This window comes from Bison bison, unplaced genomic scaffold, assembly GCF_000754665.1.
Source record: "Bison bison bison isolate TAMUID 2011002044 unplaced genomic scaffold, Bison_UMD1.0 scf7180017864254, whole genome shotgun sequence".
In the NCBI taxonomy this organism is placed as follows: domain Eukaryota; kingdom Metazoa; phylum Chordata; class Mammalia; order Artiodactyla; family Bovidae; genus Bison; species Bison bison.
In genome coordinates, this window is record NW_011494826.1 from 2,050,037 (window position 1) to 2,064,856 (window position 14,820).

General features: G+C 36.5%; 1 protein-coding gene across 2 annotated transcripts in view; it reads right to left on the bottom strand.

Annotated features, from left to right (window-relative positions):
* Positions 1 to 14,820, bottom strand: part of MNAT1 (MNAT CDK-activating kinase assembly factor 1) — a 213,582-nt gene that overhangs the window by 72,087 nt on the left and 126,675 nt on the right. The window contains exon 7 of one of the 2 annotated variants that reach the window (XM_010847654.1): positions 6,839 to 6,960. In XM_010847654.1, coding sequence (XP_010845956.1) covers positions 6,839 to 6,960 — 122 coding nt within the window. Of the gene's footprint in view, positions 1 to 2,689; positions 6,961 to 14,820 lie in introns of those variants that run through there. The other variant, XM_010847656.1, reaches the window with a different exon arrangement.

Genomic DNA, 14,820 nt, shown 5'->3' on the forward strand with positions numbered 1-14,820 from the left:
CTACTCACACAACTCAGTATCAAAAACACAAACAACCTAATCAAAAAATAGGCAAAGACCTAACTAGACATTTCTCCAAAGAAGACATACAGCTAGCCAACAGCCACACGAAAAGATGCTCAACACTGCTAATTACTAGAGAAATGCAAATCAAAATCACAATGAGGTATCACCTCATACATGTCAGAATGGCTACCATTAAAAAGCTTACAAATAACAAATGTTGGAGAGGGTGTGCAAAAAAGGGAACCCTCCCACACTGTTGCAAAGTAAGTTGGTGCAGCCACTATAGAGACTATATGGAGGTTCCTAAAGAAACTAAAATTAGAGCTACCATCAGTTCAGTTCTGTCACTCAGTCGTGTCTGACTCTTTGCGACCCCATGAACCGCAGCACGCCAGGCCTCCCTGTCCATCACCAACCACCAGAGTCCACCCAAACCCATGTCCATTGAGTTAGCGATGCCATCCAACCATCTCATCCTCTGTTGTCCCCTTCTCCTCTGCCCTCAATCTTTCCCAGCATCAGGGTCTTTTCCAATGATCAGCTCTTGGCATCAGGTGGCCAAAGTTTTGGAGTTCCAGTTTCAACATCAGTCCTTCCAATGAACACCCAGGACTGATCTCCTTTACGATGGACTGGTTGGATCTTCTTACAGTCCAAGGGACTCTCAAGAGTCTTCTCCAACACTACAGTTCAAAAGCATCAATTCTTCAGTGCTGAGCTTTCTTTATAATTCAACTCTCACATCCATACATAACTACTGGAAAAACCATAGCCTTGACTAGACAGACCTTTGTTGGCAAAGTAACGTCTCTGCTTTTTAATATGCTGTCTAGGTTGGTCATAACTTAAGGAGTAAGCGTCTTTTAATTTCATGACTGCAATCACCATCTGCAGTGATTCTGGAGCCCCAGAAAATAAAGTCGACCACTGTTCCCACTGTTTCCCCATCTATTTGCTATGAGTGATGGGACTAGATGCCATGATCTTCGTTTTCTGAATGTTGAGCTTTAAGCCAACTTTTTCACTCTCCTCTTTCACTTTTATCAAGAGGCTCTTTAGTTCTTCTTCACTTTCTGCCATAAGGGGGGTGTCATCTGCATATCTGAAGTTATTGATATTTCTCCCGGCAATCTTGATTCCAGCTTGTGCTTCTTCCAGCCCAGCGTTTCTCATGATGTACTCTGCATAGAAATTAAAGAAGCAGGGTGACAATATATACCCTTGACGTACTCCTTTTCCTATTGGAACCAGTCTTTTGTTCCATGTCCAGTTCTAACTGTTGCTTCCGGACCTGCATACAGGTTTCTCAAGAGGCAGGTCAGGTGGTCTGGTATTCCCATCTCTTTTAGAATTTTCCACAGTTTACTGTGATCCACACAGTCAAAGGCTTTGGCATAGTCAATAAAGCAGAAATAGATGTTTTTCTGGAACTCTCTTGCTTTTTCGATGATGCAACGGATGTTGGCAATTTGATCTCTAGTTCCTCTGCCTTTTCTAAAACCAGCTTGAACATCTGGAATTTCACAGTTCACGTATTGCTGAAGCCTGGCTTGGAAAATTTTAAGAATTACTTTGCTAGTGTGTGAGATGAGTGCAATTGTGTGGTAGTTTGAACTACCATATGATCCAGCAATCTTACACCTAAGGATATATGTGCACCCACAATGAAACATTACTCAGCCATAAAAAAGAATGAAATATTGCCATCTGTGACATGGATGGACCTAGAGAATATCATACTAATTCAGACAAAGACAAATATGTATCACTTACAATGTAGAATCTAAAAAATAATACAAATGAATCCAGAGACAAAGCAGAAACACAGTCACAGACACAGAAAACAAACTTATGGTTACCAAAGGGGAAAGAGAACAGAGAGGGATAATTAGGAATATGGGACTAACATATGCAAACTACTATACATAAAATAGATAAGCAACAAGGATTTACTATATAGTACAGGGAATTATATTTCATATTTTATAATAACCTATAATGGAAAATAATCTAAATATTTATTTGTTATTGTTCAGTTGTTAAGTTGTGTCCGACTCTTTGTGACTGCAGCACACCAGGCTCCACGGTCCTCTACTATTTCCCAGAGTTTGCTCAAATTGATATCCACTGAGCCAAAGATGCTATCTATCCATCTCATCCTCTGCTGCCCTTTTCTCCTTTTGCCTTAAATCTTTTCCAGCATCAGGGTCTTTTCTAATGAGTCAGCTTTTTGCATCAGGTGGCCAAAGTATTAGATATTCAGCATCAGTCTTTCCAATGAATATTTAGGGTTGATTTTCTTTAGGATTGACTTGTTTGATCTCCTTACAGTCCAAGAGAGTTTTAAGAGTCTTCTCCAACATCACAATTCTAAAGTATCAGTTCTTCAATGCTCAACCTTCTTTATGATCCAACTCTCACATCCATACATGACTACTGGAAAAACTATAGCTTTGACTATACAGAACTTTGTTGGCAAAGTGATGTCTCTGCTTTTTAACACGCTGTATAGGTTAAGCTGACTCACAGTTCTGTATATCTAATACTCTAAATTAACTAAACTTTCAAAAGAGGGAAAGGAAAGAAAGGGGGAAGAAAAGGAGGGAGTAAGAGAGAGAGAGAAAAAGAGAGAAAGGAAAGGAAAGAGGAAGGAAGGGAGGGAGAAAGGGAGGAGGGGAGAGAGAGAGAGAAAGAGACAGACAGAAAGAAAGAACTGAAGGAAGAAAAGAAGGAAAAAAGAAGGGAAGACAAAAAATCTCCATGGTTATAATGAAGGTAGATAGGTGGATCTTCTATTTTAGGGGAACTATACCCTATCCTATTCCCTGAAGAATGAACATTTTAATTGCTTTGCCAATAACCATACGGATTTGTAACAGGTCAGTTACTTCTGTTCGGCAATCTGATTTTTATCTATGTCATCTATGGCCACAAAAGAAAACAAAATTGACAGGTGCTGATGGAGATCAAACAAGAAACTTTCTTCTAATTATCATCAGGTTCTAGTTAACTGAGTTAATCCAATACTGTCATTACGACCACAGTTTTTTTCACGATTGATTTCACAATAATAAGAAAATGATCTCATCAACTGGTTAGGAAGTACTCTAGATATTAAACTATTACAGTTTGTTTATTTAAAGCTCTACTAGTTGATAGCATGGAACTTACATATGTTACCAGAAGAGACAGAAATGAATGTATGCACTTGGCTAAAACATTCTACCACAGAGAAACATACAAAAATGTTCTACAGAAATGAAGATTAAAATTTTATTCTACAGCAATCTGGTAGCAAATGGTTCACTTAAATTCACAAATAAGGAAAAGTGAAAAATATACATCTTGCTTAAAGATTATAGCTTATCCTATAAAATGTTTTTCCTTATTTCTGTAGTAGGTTCATGAATGAAATGTTCATATTAAATAAATCAGATATTTAAAACGGTAGTGATATTTGACTAAATAATATGATGAATTAAATTGATAAATGCTTGTAGTTTATATTAGTTAAGGGAAATACTCTTCTTTGGCTGGGAAGTAGTAAAATATTAACTACAAAGCCAGTTGATTATTAAAAAGACACTTTCAGAATGCCAATCAATGAGACTTTACTAAACTAACCACTAAAGCAGCAGTCTGGGGAATGTCAATTAGCAGTTAAGTTTCTCCAGTGCTTGCTCCCACCAGCACAGAATTAATAAAACATGTTTACATATTGCCTTGAGCAAACCTGAAGAATACTGCCAGTGCAATCTGAACTATAATTACATATTCATAATACCCTCCTTAATGAGAAATTTTCATTTATTCTTCATCTACTTCCCAAGTTTAACTAACTTTAGGAAAAATTCCAGTAAAAATTACCTAAAATCTCATGGCAATGTACTTTCAGTTTTATCCTTTTTCCAATTACACATGACACAAATGTAGTTCTTTGAAGACAAAATGCCTCCCAAGACCTTATTCCACATACTCCCAAAATTATATAATTAAAATTATTTTGAAAGTGTCTACATCCATAGTTTTGCACCAACTAATGTGAAGCTACAAAATGCAGTATTCTTAACTTCATCATGTCATACAGATTTCAAAACAGATACAAGAAGTGGAGATAAGGTAGTTAATTAATTATCTATTTGCCTGTAGAAAAACTGAACTTGTCTCCTCTATAGGATAACATAATATAAAATGGAAAATCTGTTGTAACAGTAAAAGAGAAGAATAGAAGTTAAGAGTTTTATGGGAAGGAAGAGAGCCCACTATAAACGGATACCTTAGGCTTAGCAGATGCAATCTTCGAACAAAGAAAGATATGGACAAACCTTAGAAGAGATGTGTAACTACTATACCTTAAGTCAACTAAAGTTTATATTCCTTGTACCTTAAAAGTAGAACCTCTGTAGATACCAAATTATTCTTTGCAAAGTCACTTCACTGAGCAACTTCTTCCATTTCTTTCCAAGTGTTTCTGAAAATCAGATTACATCTTATATCTATAGTAATTATTAAAAAAGAAGAAAGCATATGGCTTCAAATAATAATTCCAGAAAAGAAAATGAACTAGTAAAGTAATAAATTAATTTAGGATTTATTTTGGCAAATGCTAAGTATGAAGTCATAACATGTCATCAAAGAGACCACCTGAGCTAATTAATCCTGGTTCCCAAAATGAAATTGTCTGTATAGAATTCAATCCATTTCTTAAGATAAAAGTCTGGACAGAAGGAAGGTGTGAGACACCTTTTATTTTGGTAGATACTTTTACATCAAGAAAAAGTCAACGATTCTTTAGGAATTCTGACATCACTATTGACAATCTAGAAATTTCTCCACCAGTGAGCCACAGAAAGCTGAAATTTATAGTCAATCGTGAAATACATACAAACTGGTAATCTAAACAGTTTGTCCTCTTAACTGTTGTGGATACAGAATATATTGCACAGTCTTTGTTGAGAGAGACGAAAATATACTTCTAGAATCCTGGAACTAACTATATTCTAAATACTCAGTAATAATTGAAAGTCCCTCAACCACTAAAACAAAATAAAATCATGATCCTGTATCCTTTATTTAGATTCAAATAAAATTTTACGTAAAAAAACCCCTCCAGCACTCCAGGCCTTATACTAGGTACAACAGATTATGGCTGGAAGAATTTGAAGCCTATGATACATGGATGATAACTTCAGGCACAACAAAACTGAGATGAAACTACAGACTTGATACTCAACTCTCTACATTAATGGCCTGACAGAAAAAGGGACATAAATATTTCTGGCAATCAATTTTATTTATCTCAAGTCTCTACTGTTTTGTTGCACAACCTATCCAATATTCAAACAAAATTACAATAAACACAAGAAAGCAAGAAAAACAAATCTAATATTAAGTCATAAAGTAATCAACAGAATTGAACCCAGACATGCTGAAACTATCAAAGAGGCACTCGAAAATAACACGATTAATAAGCTAAAGGAATTAGTGGAAAAAGTGGATAATATGTACAAATAGGAAATTTCAACAAAAAGATGGAGATTACCAAGGGGAGTGAAATGGAAATGCTATAAGTGAAAACTGCTATATCAGAAAGAATACCTTTGATGAGCTTATCAGCAAGAACGGCACAGAAGAATAAGTAAACTGTAAGGATAGGACAAGAAGAATTATCCAAACTTTCAAAACATAAACTCAAGAGAAGATTGAAAAAACACAAAATAGAGCATTCAAGACTGTAAAACAACATCAGAAGGTTTTACATATGTGAAATCAGAGTCTCAAAATGAAAATACAGAGAAAATGGGGCCAATTATTTAATACTTTTGTTATCACAAACTCTTGGGAATTTTAGGCTTCGTTTTTCTTCTCTACTTTATGCTTGGAGGTTACAGGACTTTTAAAGAGACTATAAAACTAGAGAAAATAGTGTATAAGTAAATTACCTATGATTCTAACAGTAATTTCAACTTGGAGCCTCCATGTTCATATGCAAAATACAATGCACTATGTTCAAAGTTGTAGTTGTGGTTTTGAAGATGCGTGTAGGTTTTACCATCTGTTTCATCTATCTTCTTTTTGTTGTTGGGGCCCTTTTCTACATTTTTTTTTTTACTTCACTTCACTGTATTCATTATTTTCCTTTCATATTATACTCTTTAAGCTATTTTATTTTATTAAGAAATAACTGTTTTTAGATTATTCAATAGTTTAGATTGAGACAGCAGATCAAGATCCAATGTGCTCCATTCAACAAAGTTTGTACCTATACTTTCCAATTACACAAATACCCATGTGTTCGCCCAAGACAAAATATGATTATCTACATGGCTCACAAAAGCCATAACCCCAAGTTCGTTTCCAAAATGGATGCTACAGCTTCTGAGCCATTAGGCCTGTCCTGTATCATACCCTTTGACAAAATATATTTTACAGCTCATTTCTCATAAATATAACTGCACTGTACTTAACTGATAGTAAATCTGCTCTTTTTCATGACAAGGAGTTCAATTCTATTTTCATGGCTTACAGCTGACTATTAATAAATGAAGCCCCTATTTCTAAAAAATACAAAGTGAGCAAAAATGAAGAGCTACTTCAGTATGTCTGCCAATGACATTCTTAAAAGGGAACTAGTACAATTCAATTTCAAAAGACCTAATAAGACAGTAGGAAAAAGTAATAAATTAACTTAGCATTAAGCACCATTCGTTTCTCACAAAAGAGTTAAGTTCTATAAACTCAGAATCTAGCAGTGTTAAAGTGTCAGTTAAAAACAGAAACAACAAAGCCCTAAACATCAGCTCCTCAATGAAAAGTTCTTCTGGACACTTACCCGAGTCTTCCTAGCATCTCAAGCTCAGGAACCTGTGGTCCACATGTCTCTATCTGCAGTGGTTGGTATTCATACAGAGCTTCTTCAAGTTTTTGAATGGGTGCTAATGAAATATGCTGACCCTGTTAGAAAAATGAAAGAAAATAATACTTATAAATATTACTTTCATATTACTACTTATTTGCAGTTTTTAAAGATGAGCTAAATTTCTTCACGTTAAAAATATTACCTGTTTTTCATTGTATTACTGAAATCCACATTATATAATTAACACACAGCGACAAATAATTTAAAGGAAGAAAATCAAATCCATCATTAAATTCAAATTTTGCCTTAAAGAGTAGTTGTTCAATGTCAGTGGTGAAAGTGAAAAGTGTTAGTCGCTCAGTCATGTCTGACTCTGCGATCACATGGACTACAGCCTGCCAAGCTCCTCTGTCTATAGGATTTTCCAGGAAAGGATACTGGAGTGGGTAGCCATTTCCTTCTCTGGAGGATCTTCTCGACCCAGGGATCAAACCTGGGTCTCCTGCACTGCAGGCAGATTCTTTACCATCTGAGTCACCAGGGAAGCCCAATGTCAACGGCAGAATTCACCAAATATATAAGCATAATCTGTTCTCACATTTTCCTATTACAATTTTGATAATTTGTGCTTTCTTGAAAGTTTTAGATAGGGAGCACAGTAATGAAATCATTATGTGCAAAGTTTTGCCACAGAATGTCTATTCTGAGTCTATAATGGAAGTAAACTTACTTATCAAATGTGTGTATTTGATGTCTACTTACACACACACACACAAAATGAGAAAAGTTTATGCAAAAACTAAGTTGGATAAAATATCCACATATTTTTCTGAAAAGTACTACTGGAAAACTAAAATTAAAAGACCATATTTGATTAAAAATATACAAAATAAAATGCCACTCAGCAACATAGCACCATTACATTGAGATTTCCATATTTATAATCTGAGCATAGAATTCTAATTTTTGAATATGTGTATTTTTTTTACAGTCCATGTTTTCTGATTCTAACTACAGTTCTGCTACTTTTCTTGGTATAGTTCTCATCAGTTTCTCTATGTCCTAACTTTCTAATAAAAACTAGTTTTTACAGTTATTAGTTCCAATATTTTCTAATTTTTAATTTATTTCTCTTATTACCTCCCTTAGTTTCCTTTTCTTTTTCCCCTATATTACTAAGTTGGATACATAAAGCAATTGTTTTCTCTTTTATTTAAAGGAGGAGGAAAAAAAGGTAAAAACCATGACTTACAAGTGCAGCTGAGGCAGTGACGAATGAGACACTGAAGATGTCTGTATATGACTCATGGTTTTTCTCTTCAACAACTTTAATATGCTGTAACATTATCTTAGCTAGTTTAACATAATATTAATAGCATCTCTGACACTGGGACCTCACAAGTCCATCACCAAATCTGGGGAAAGGACTTGAAAAAACATTTCTCCAGAGATACACAAATGGCCAATAAGCACAAGGAAAGATGACTAACATAACTACTCATTAGGGAAATCCAAATCAAAACTATAATGATATACAGTCATCCCTCAGTATCTCTAGGGCTGGAGGAGAGGTCTGGTGCCACGATCCAGATACCAAAATTCGCAGATGCACAAGTCTCTTATATAAAATGGCATACTAGTACAGTCAGCCCACTCCATCCCCAGATTCCTCATCCCTGGGTTCTGTGTCCACAAACTGACCAAACCCAGATGGAACTTCATGGTTGGCTGAATCCATAGATGTGGAAGCCACAAATACAGAGGGCCCCACTGTGGCACTTCACACCCACAGCTATTTAGGATGTCTATTATCCAGAACAAAAACAAAAAACACATAAAATAACAAGTACTGGCAAGGATGTGGAGAAACTGGAACTCACGTGCATTGCTGATGCGAATGTAAAATGGTGTTACTGTGGAAAATAGATAGCAATTCCTCAAAAGATTAAACATAAAATTACCATATGAGCCGGGCTTTCCTGGTAACTCAGACGGCAAAGAATCCACCTACAATGCAGGAGACCCAGGTTGGATCCCTGGGTTGGGAAGATCTCCTGGGGAAGGGACTGGCTACCCACTCTAGTATTTCTGCTTGGAGAAATCCATGGACAGGAATAGACAGGCTACAGTCATGGGGTTGGAAAGAGTCGGACACAACTGAGCAACTAACACTTGCACCTGCACTACCATATGAGCTAACAACTCCGTTTCTTGGTTATACCCAAAAGGAAGGAAGCAAGAACTTGAACAGTTGTGCTCATAGCAGCATTATTCACAATAGCCAAGAGATAAAGTAACCCATGTTTCCATCAATTAATTAATGAATAGGATATACAACATAATGGACTATTTTGTTGCTGTTCAATCACTAAGTCATGTCCGACTCTTTGTGACCCCATGCAATGCCACACCAGACATCCCTGTCTTTCACTATCTCCCAGAGTTTGCTCAAATTTATGTCCATGGAGTCAGTGAGCTATCTAACCATCTCACCCTCTGCTGCCTTCTTCTCCTTTTGCCTTCAATCCTTCCCAGCATCAGGGTCTTTTCTAATGAATCGGCTCTTCATATCAGTTGGACACAGTATTGGAGTTTCAGCTTCAGCATCAGTCTTTCCAATGAATAGTAAGGACTGATTTCCTTTAGGATTGATTGGTTGGATCTCCTTGCTGTCCAGGGGATTTTCAAGAGTCTTCTCTACCACCACAGTTCAAAAGCATCTACTCTTCAGTACATAGCCTTCTTTATGGTCCAACTCTCACATCCGTACATGACTACTGGAAAAACCATTAAGTTTGACTATATGGACTTTTGTTGATAAAGTGATGTCTTTCATTTTTAGTATGTGTCTAAGTTTGTCATAGTTTTTCTTCCAAGCACCGAGTGTCTTTTAATTTCATGGCTGCAGTCATCATTCACAATGATTTTGGAGCCCAAGAAAATAAGATCTGTCACTGTTTCCACTTTTTCCCCTTCTATTTACCATGAAGTGATGGGACTGGATGCCATGATCTTAGTCTTTTGAATGTTGAGCTCTTAAGTCAGTTTTCTGACTCTCCTCTTTCACCCCTCATTGAAGCTCTTTAGTTCCCCTTTACTTTCTGTCATTAGAGAGGTATCATCTGCATATATAAAGTTGTTGATATTTCTTCTGACAATCTTGATTCCAGTCTGTGATTCATCCAGCCTGGCATTTCCCATGACGTACACTGCAAATAAGTTAAATAAACAGCATGACAATATACAGCCTTGTTGGACCCTTTTCCCAATTTTGAACCAGTCAGTTGTTCCATGTAAGGCTGTAACTGTTGCTTCTTAACCCGCATACAAGTTTCTCAGGAGACACGTAAGGTGGCCTGGTATCTCCATCTCTTTAAGAATTTTCCACAGTTTGCTGTGATCCACACAGACCACCTGACCTGCCTCTTGAGAAATCTGTATGCAGGTCAGGAAATAACAGTTAGAACTGGACATGGAACAACAGACTGGTTCCAAATAGGAAAAGGAGTACGTCAAGGCTGTATATTGTCACCCTGCTTATTTAACTTCTATGCAGAGTACATCATGAGAAACGCTGGACTGGAAGAAGCACAAGCTGGAATCAAGATTGCTGGGAGAAATATCAATAACTTCAGATAAGCAGATGACACCACCCTTACGGCAGAAAGTGAAGAGGAACTCAAAAGCCTCTTGATGAAAGTGAAAGTGGAGAGTGAAAAAGTTGGCTTAAAGCTCAACATTCAGAAAACGAAGATCATGGCATCCGGTCCCATCGCTTCATGGGAAATAGATGGGGAAACAGTGGAAACAGTGTCAGACTTTATTTTTCTGGGCTCCAAAATCACTGCAGATGGTGACTGCAGCCATGAAATTAAAAGACACTTACTCCTTGGAAGGAAAGTTATGACCAACCTAGATAACATATTCAAAGGCAGAGACATTACTTTGCCAACAAAGGTCCGTCTAGTCAAGGCTGTGGTTTTTCCCGTGGTCGTGTATGGATGTGAGAGTTGGACTGTGGAGAAGGCTGAGCGCTGAAGAATTGATGCTTTTGAACTGTGGTGTTGGACAAGACTCTTCAGAGTCCCTTGGACTGCAAGGAGATCCAACCAGTCCATTCGGAAGGAGATCAGCCCTGGGATTTCTTTGAAAGGAATGATGCTAAAATTGAAACTCCAGTACTTTGGCCACCTCATGCGAAGAGTTGACTCATTGGAAAAGACTCTGATGCTGGGAGGGATTGGGGGCAGGAGGAGAAGGGGACGACAGAGGATGAGATGTCTGTATGGCATCACTGACTCGATGGACGTGAGTCTGAGTGAACTCCGGGAGTTGGTGATGGACAGGGAGGTCTGGCATGCTGTGATTCATGGGGTCGCAAAGAGTCGGACACGACTGAGCAACTAAACTGAACTGAACTGAACTGAACTGAATCTCTAGGTGATAAGACTGTGTGAACTATTTATATTTTTACCTCTATGCAATATTTTTTAAATTCATCAAAATGGGTAAACTTTACATTTATAACCATAAAAAGTATAAAAAACAATATATATGGGGCCATATTGAGCAACAGCATAGGGAAACAATTCATACCCAATGACAACTGGCTTGATGTCTTCAATAAGCCACAGCATGAGAAAGAAAATCAAGAAATGTAGCATGAGATATGAGCTGTTCTAGATTTTTTAAAAATTAAAAAGTTTAATAAATATAACAAGAGTCATTAGCTCAGTAACAATTTAGGAAGGAAAAAACAGACATTTTTTAGGAAGGAAAAAAATGAGACATCTGAGAGAAAATGGATAAAATTTGAATATGGCCTGGGTATAAGAATATATTGGAAACATTTTATTAACTTTGTTTGGTGTGATTATGGCATTATGGCTATGTACAAGGATGTCCTATATCAGGGCAGGTCAGAGGGAGATGCAGACTAAACAATTTAAAGGTAAAATTTTACAACCTGCAATTTACTTCCAAATCATTCTGAAAAAATATATATGAAGCAAATTAAAAATTACTGAATCTAGACATTAGGCATATGAGTTTCACTGTAAGATTTTTCTACTTTGTATTTTGGAAATTTTTCATTATAAATAGTTTTAAAACCTATGCAATCTTTGTTAGTTTCAAAAGAAAAATAGCTATGCATTTATAGCCGAGGAAAATAAAATAGTGCCAAAGAAAGAAGAGCCTAGAATCAAGTAGGTCAGGTTTGTAGCTATTTTAGTAACTAGGTTTGAAGATCTGAGTACTGACTGAGAGGAAGAGGGGGAAAAAGTTATAATTAAAACTGCAAGACTTGGTAGTAACCTGAAATAGCTCAGTTGAATATTAAATGAGAAAACCAGACAAATCTGAAGACTAACTGAAACAGGATAATTGGGAAAGAGAAGGATTGAGAAAATTTTTAAAGATAAAACACGGACTTTGGAGAAAGTATTTGCAAACGACATGCCTTATAGAAAATTTGTATCCAGTATACATGTAAAGGACTCTTAAAACTGAAAAATTCTTTAAAAAAACAAAACCTCCAATTTAAAAACGGGTAAGGATTTTAATAGTCGTTTCACCAAAGAAGATACATCAAAGGCTAATAAGTACATGAAATGATGCTCAACAGCAGTAATCATTAGAAAAATGCAAATTAAAAGTACAATGAAGTACTACTTCACACCCCCCACAATGGCTATAATCAAAGTGTCACTAAGGATATAGAGAAATTAGAACCCTTAAACACTGCTGATGAGAGTGTACAATGGTGTGACCACTTTGAAATAAGTTTGGCAGTTTCTCATAAATTTACTATACAACTTGATAATTCCACTTAAAGGTATCTACTCAAGAGAAATGTATGTTCAAAGACTTTTACAAGAATGTTCACAGCAGCATTATTCATGGTAGCCAAATAGTGGAAACAATTTAAATGTCCATCAACTGGTGAATGGATAAGCAAAATGAAGTATATTCATACAAAATGAATATGAATTCATTCATTTAATATTCATATACTGAATACTATTTAGCAACAGAAGGGAATAAGATATTGATACATGCTGTAACATATGAACTTCAAAAATATTATAATCAAAAAAGAAGCCAGGCAAAAGACTATATATTGTTTGATTCCATTTGTAAGTAATGTTCACAGAAGGTGAAACTATAGATAGTAACATTAATAATTGCTAGGGGCTAGGAATGTGAATGTAAAGTGACTACACAGAAGTATAAAAATCACTGAATCATACATTTTAAATCAGCAACTTTTTGTAGCAAGTAAACTATAACTTAATAAGTTTGTTTACAAAATAAAGAGTTTAAGATGGTGGTTCAATCAATTCAACATTGTTGACTATGTATGAAATTTACATGTAGAAATTTTCAGTAAAGGCAGCTAAAAATATAAACAAAAGAGAAATTTTGCTATTATCACCAACAAAATGATAGTCAAAGTCATAAGAAAAAATAAAAATTGGGGGAGACAAATGTATAAAGTGTGAGATCCTAGTAATGAGTCCTGAAAAACACCCACAGTAAGTAATTCAAGTATGTTTTGTTGACCTTTCAAAACTATTAACACAAAACCGAGGCCTTTTCAATTTCTGTTGCAGTTGCCATATAAATAATAAATAAATGAGGCTGAGGGTAAAAATGTAGTGTGGAGAGGCACAGCAAGTCATGCAAACTTAGATAAGATTCACGTACTCAGGTGGGAAACTGCAGGCAAACTGTACATTCAAAAGCATAATTAATGTTTTACTCCCCCAAAATGTAACAAAATAGAGCCCTTGTTTCTCTCCTAAGATATACCTTAGAGCACTAGATTATATTTCAATAATTTTCTAGTCACACATTTGTAGAAAAGCATTTGTAGAAAAGTAAAGAAAGTGAAGTCACTCAGTCATATCCAACTCTTTGCAACCCCATGGTCTGTAGCCTACCGGAACCTCCGTCCATGGGATTTTGTACTGGAGTGGGTTGCCATTTCCTTCTCCAGAGGATCTTCCTGACCCAGGGATTAAATCCAGGTCTCCCGCATGGCAAGAAGACGCTTTACTGTTTGAGCCATACAACTCCCTTAAAAAGACTTTCCAAAATTCAGCTCATTTCAATATAGAAAAACATAAAAACATTTGAAGAACAATGCAAATGCTGACAAAGATAATTATACATGGCTGTAATTTTAAGTAATAATTTGAAATATATCTTTAACTTGTCTTACTCAGCAAGCTTCACATTTACTATAAAAATGTTTACAATTTACTGAGATTAATCTGTTGATTGAGATTCATGGTAAATAGATGGGGAAACAATGGAAATAGTGAGAGACTTAATTTTGGGGGGCTCCAAAATAACTGCAAATGGTGACTGCAGCCATGAAATTAAAAGACACTTGCTCCTTGGAAGAAAAGCTATGACAAACCTAGACAGCATATTACAAGCAGAGACATTACCTTCCAACAAAGGTCCATCTAGTCAAAGCGATGGTTTTTCCAGTAGTCATGTATGGATGTGAGAGTTGGACTACATGGAAAGCTGAGCCCCAAAGAATTGATGTTTTGAACTGTGGTGTTGGAGAAGACTCGAGAGTCCCTTGGACAGCAAGGAGATCAAACCAGTCAATCCTAAATGAAATCAGTCCTGAATATTCATTGGAAGGACTGAAGCTGAAACTGAAACTCCAATAATTTGGCCACCTGATGGAAAAGACCCTGATGCTGGGAAAAACTGAAGGCAGAAGGAGAAGGGGACGACAGAGGATGAGATGGTTGGATGGCATCACTGATTCGATGGACATGAGTTTGAGCAAGCTCCGGGAGTTGGTGATGAACAGGGAAGCCTAGCCAACCCTCTCCAGTGTTCTTGCCTGGAGAATCCCAGGGACGGGGAGGCCTGGTGGGCTGCCGTCTATGGGGTCGCACAGAGTCGGACACGACTGAAGTGACTTAGCA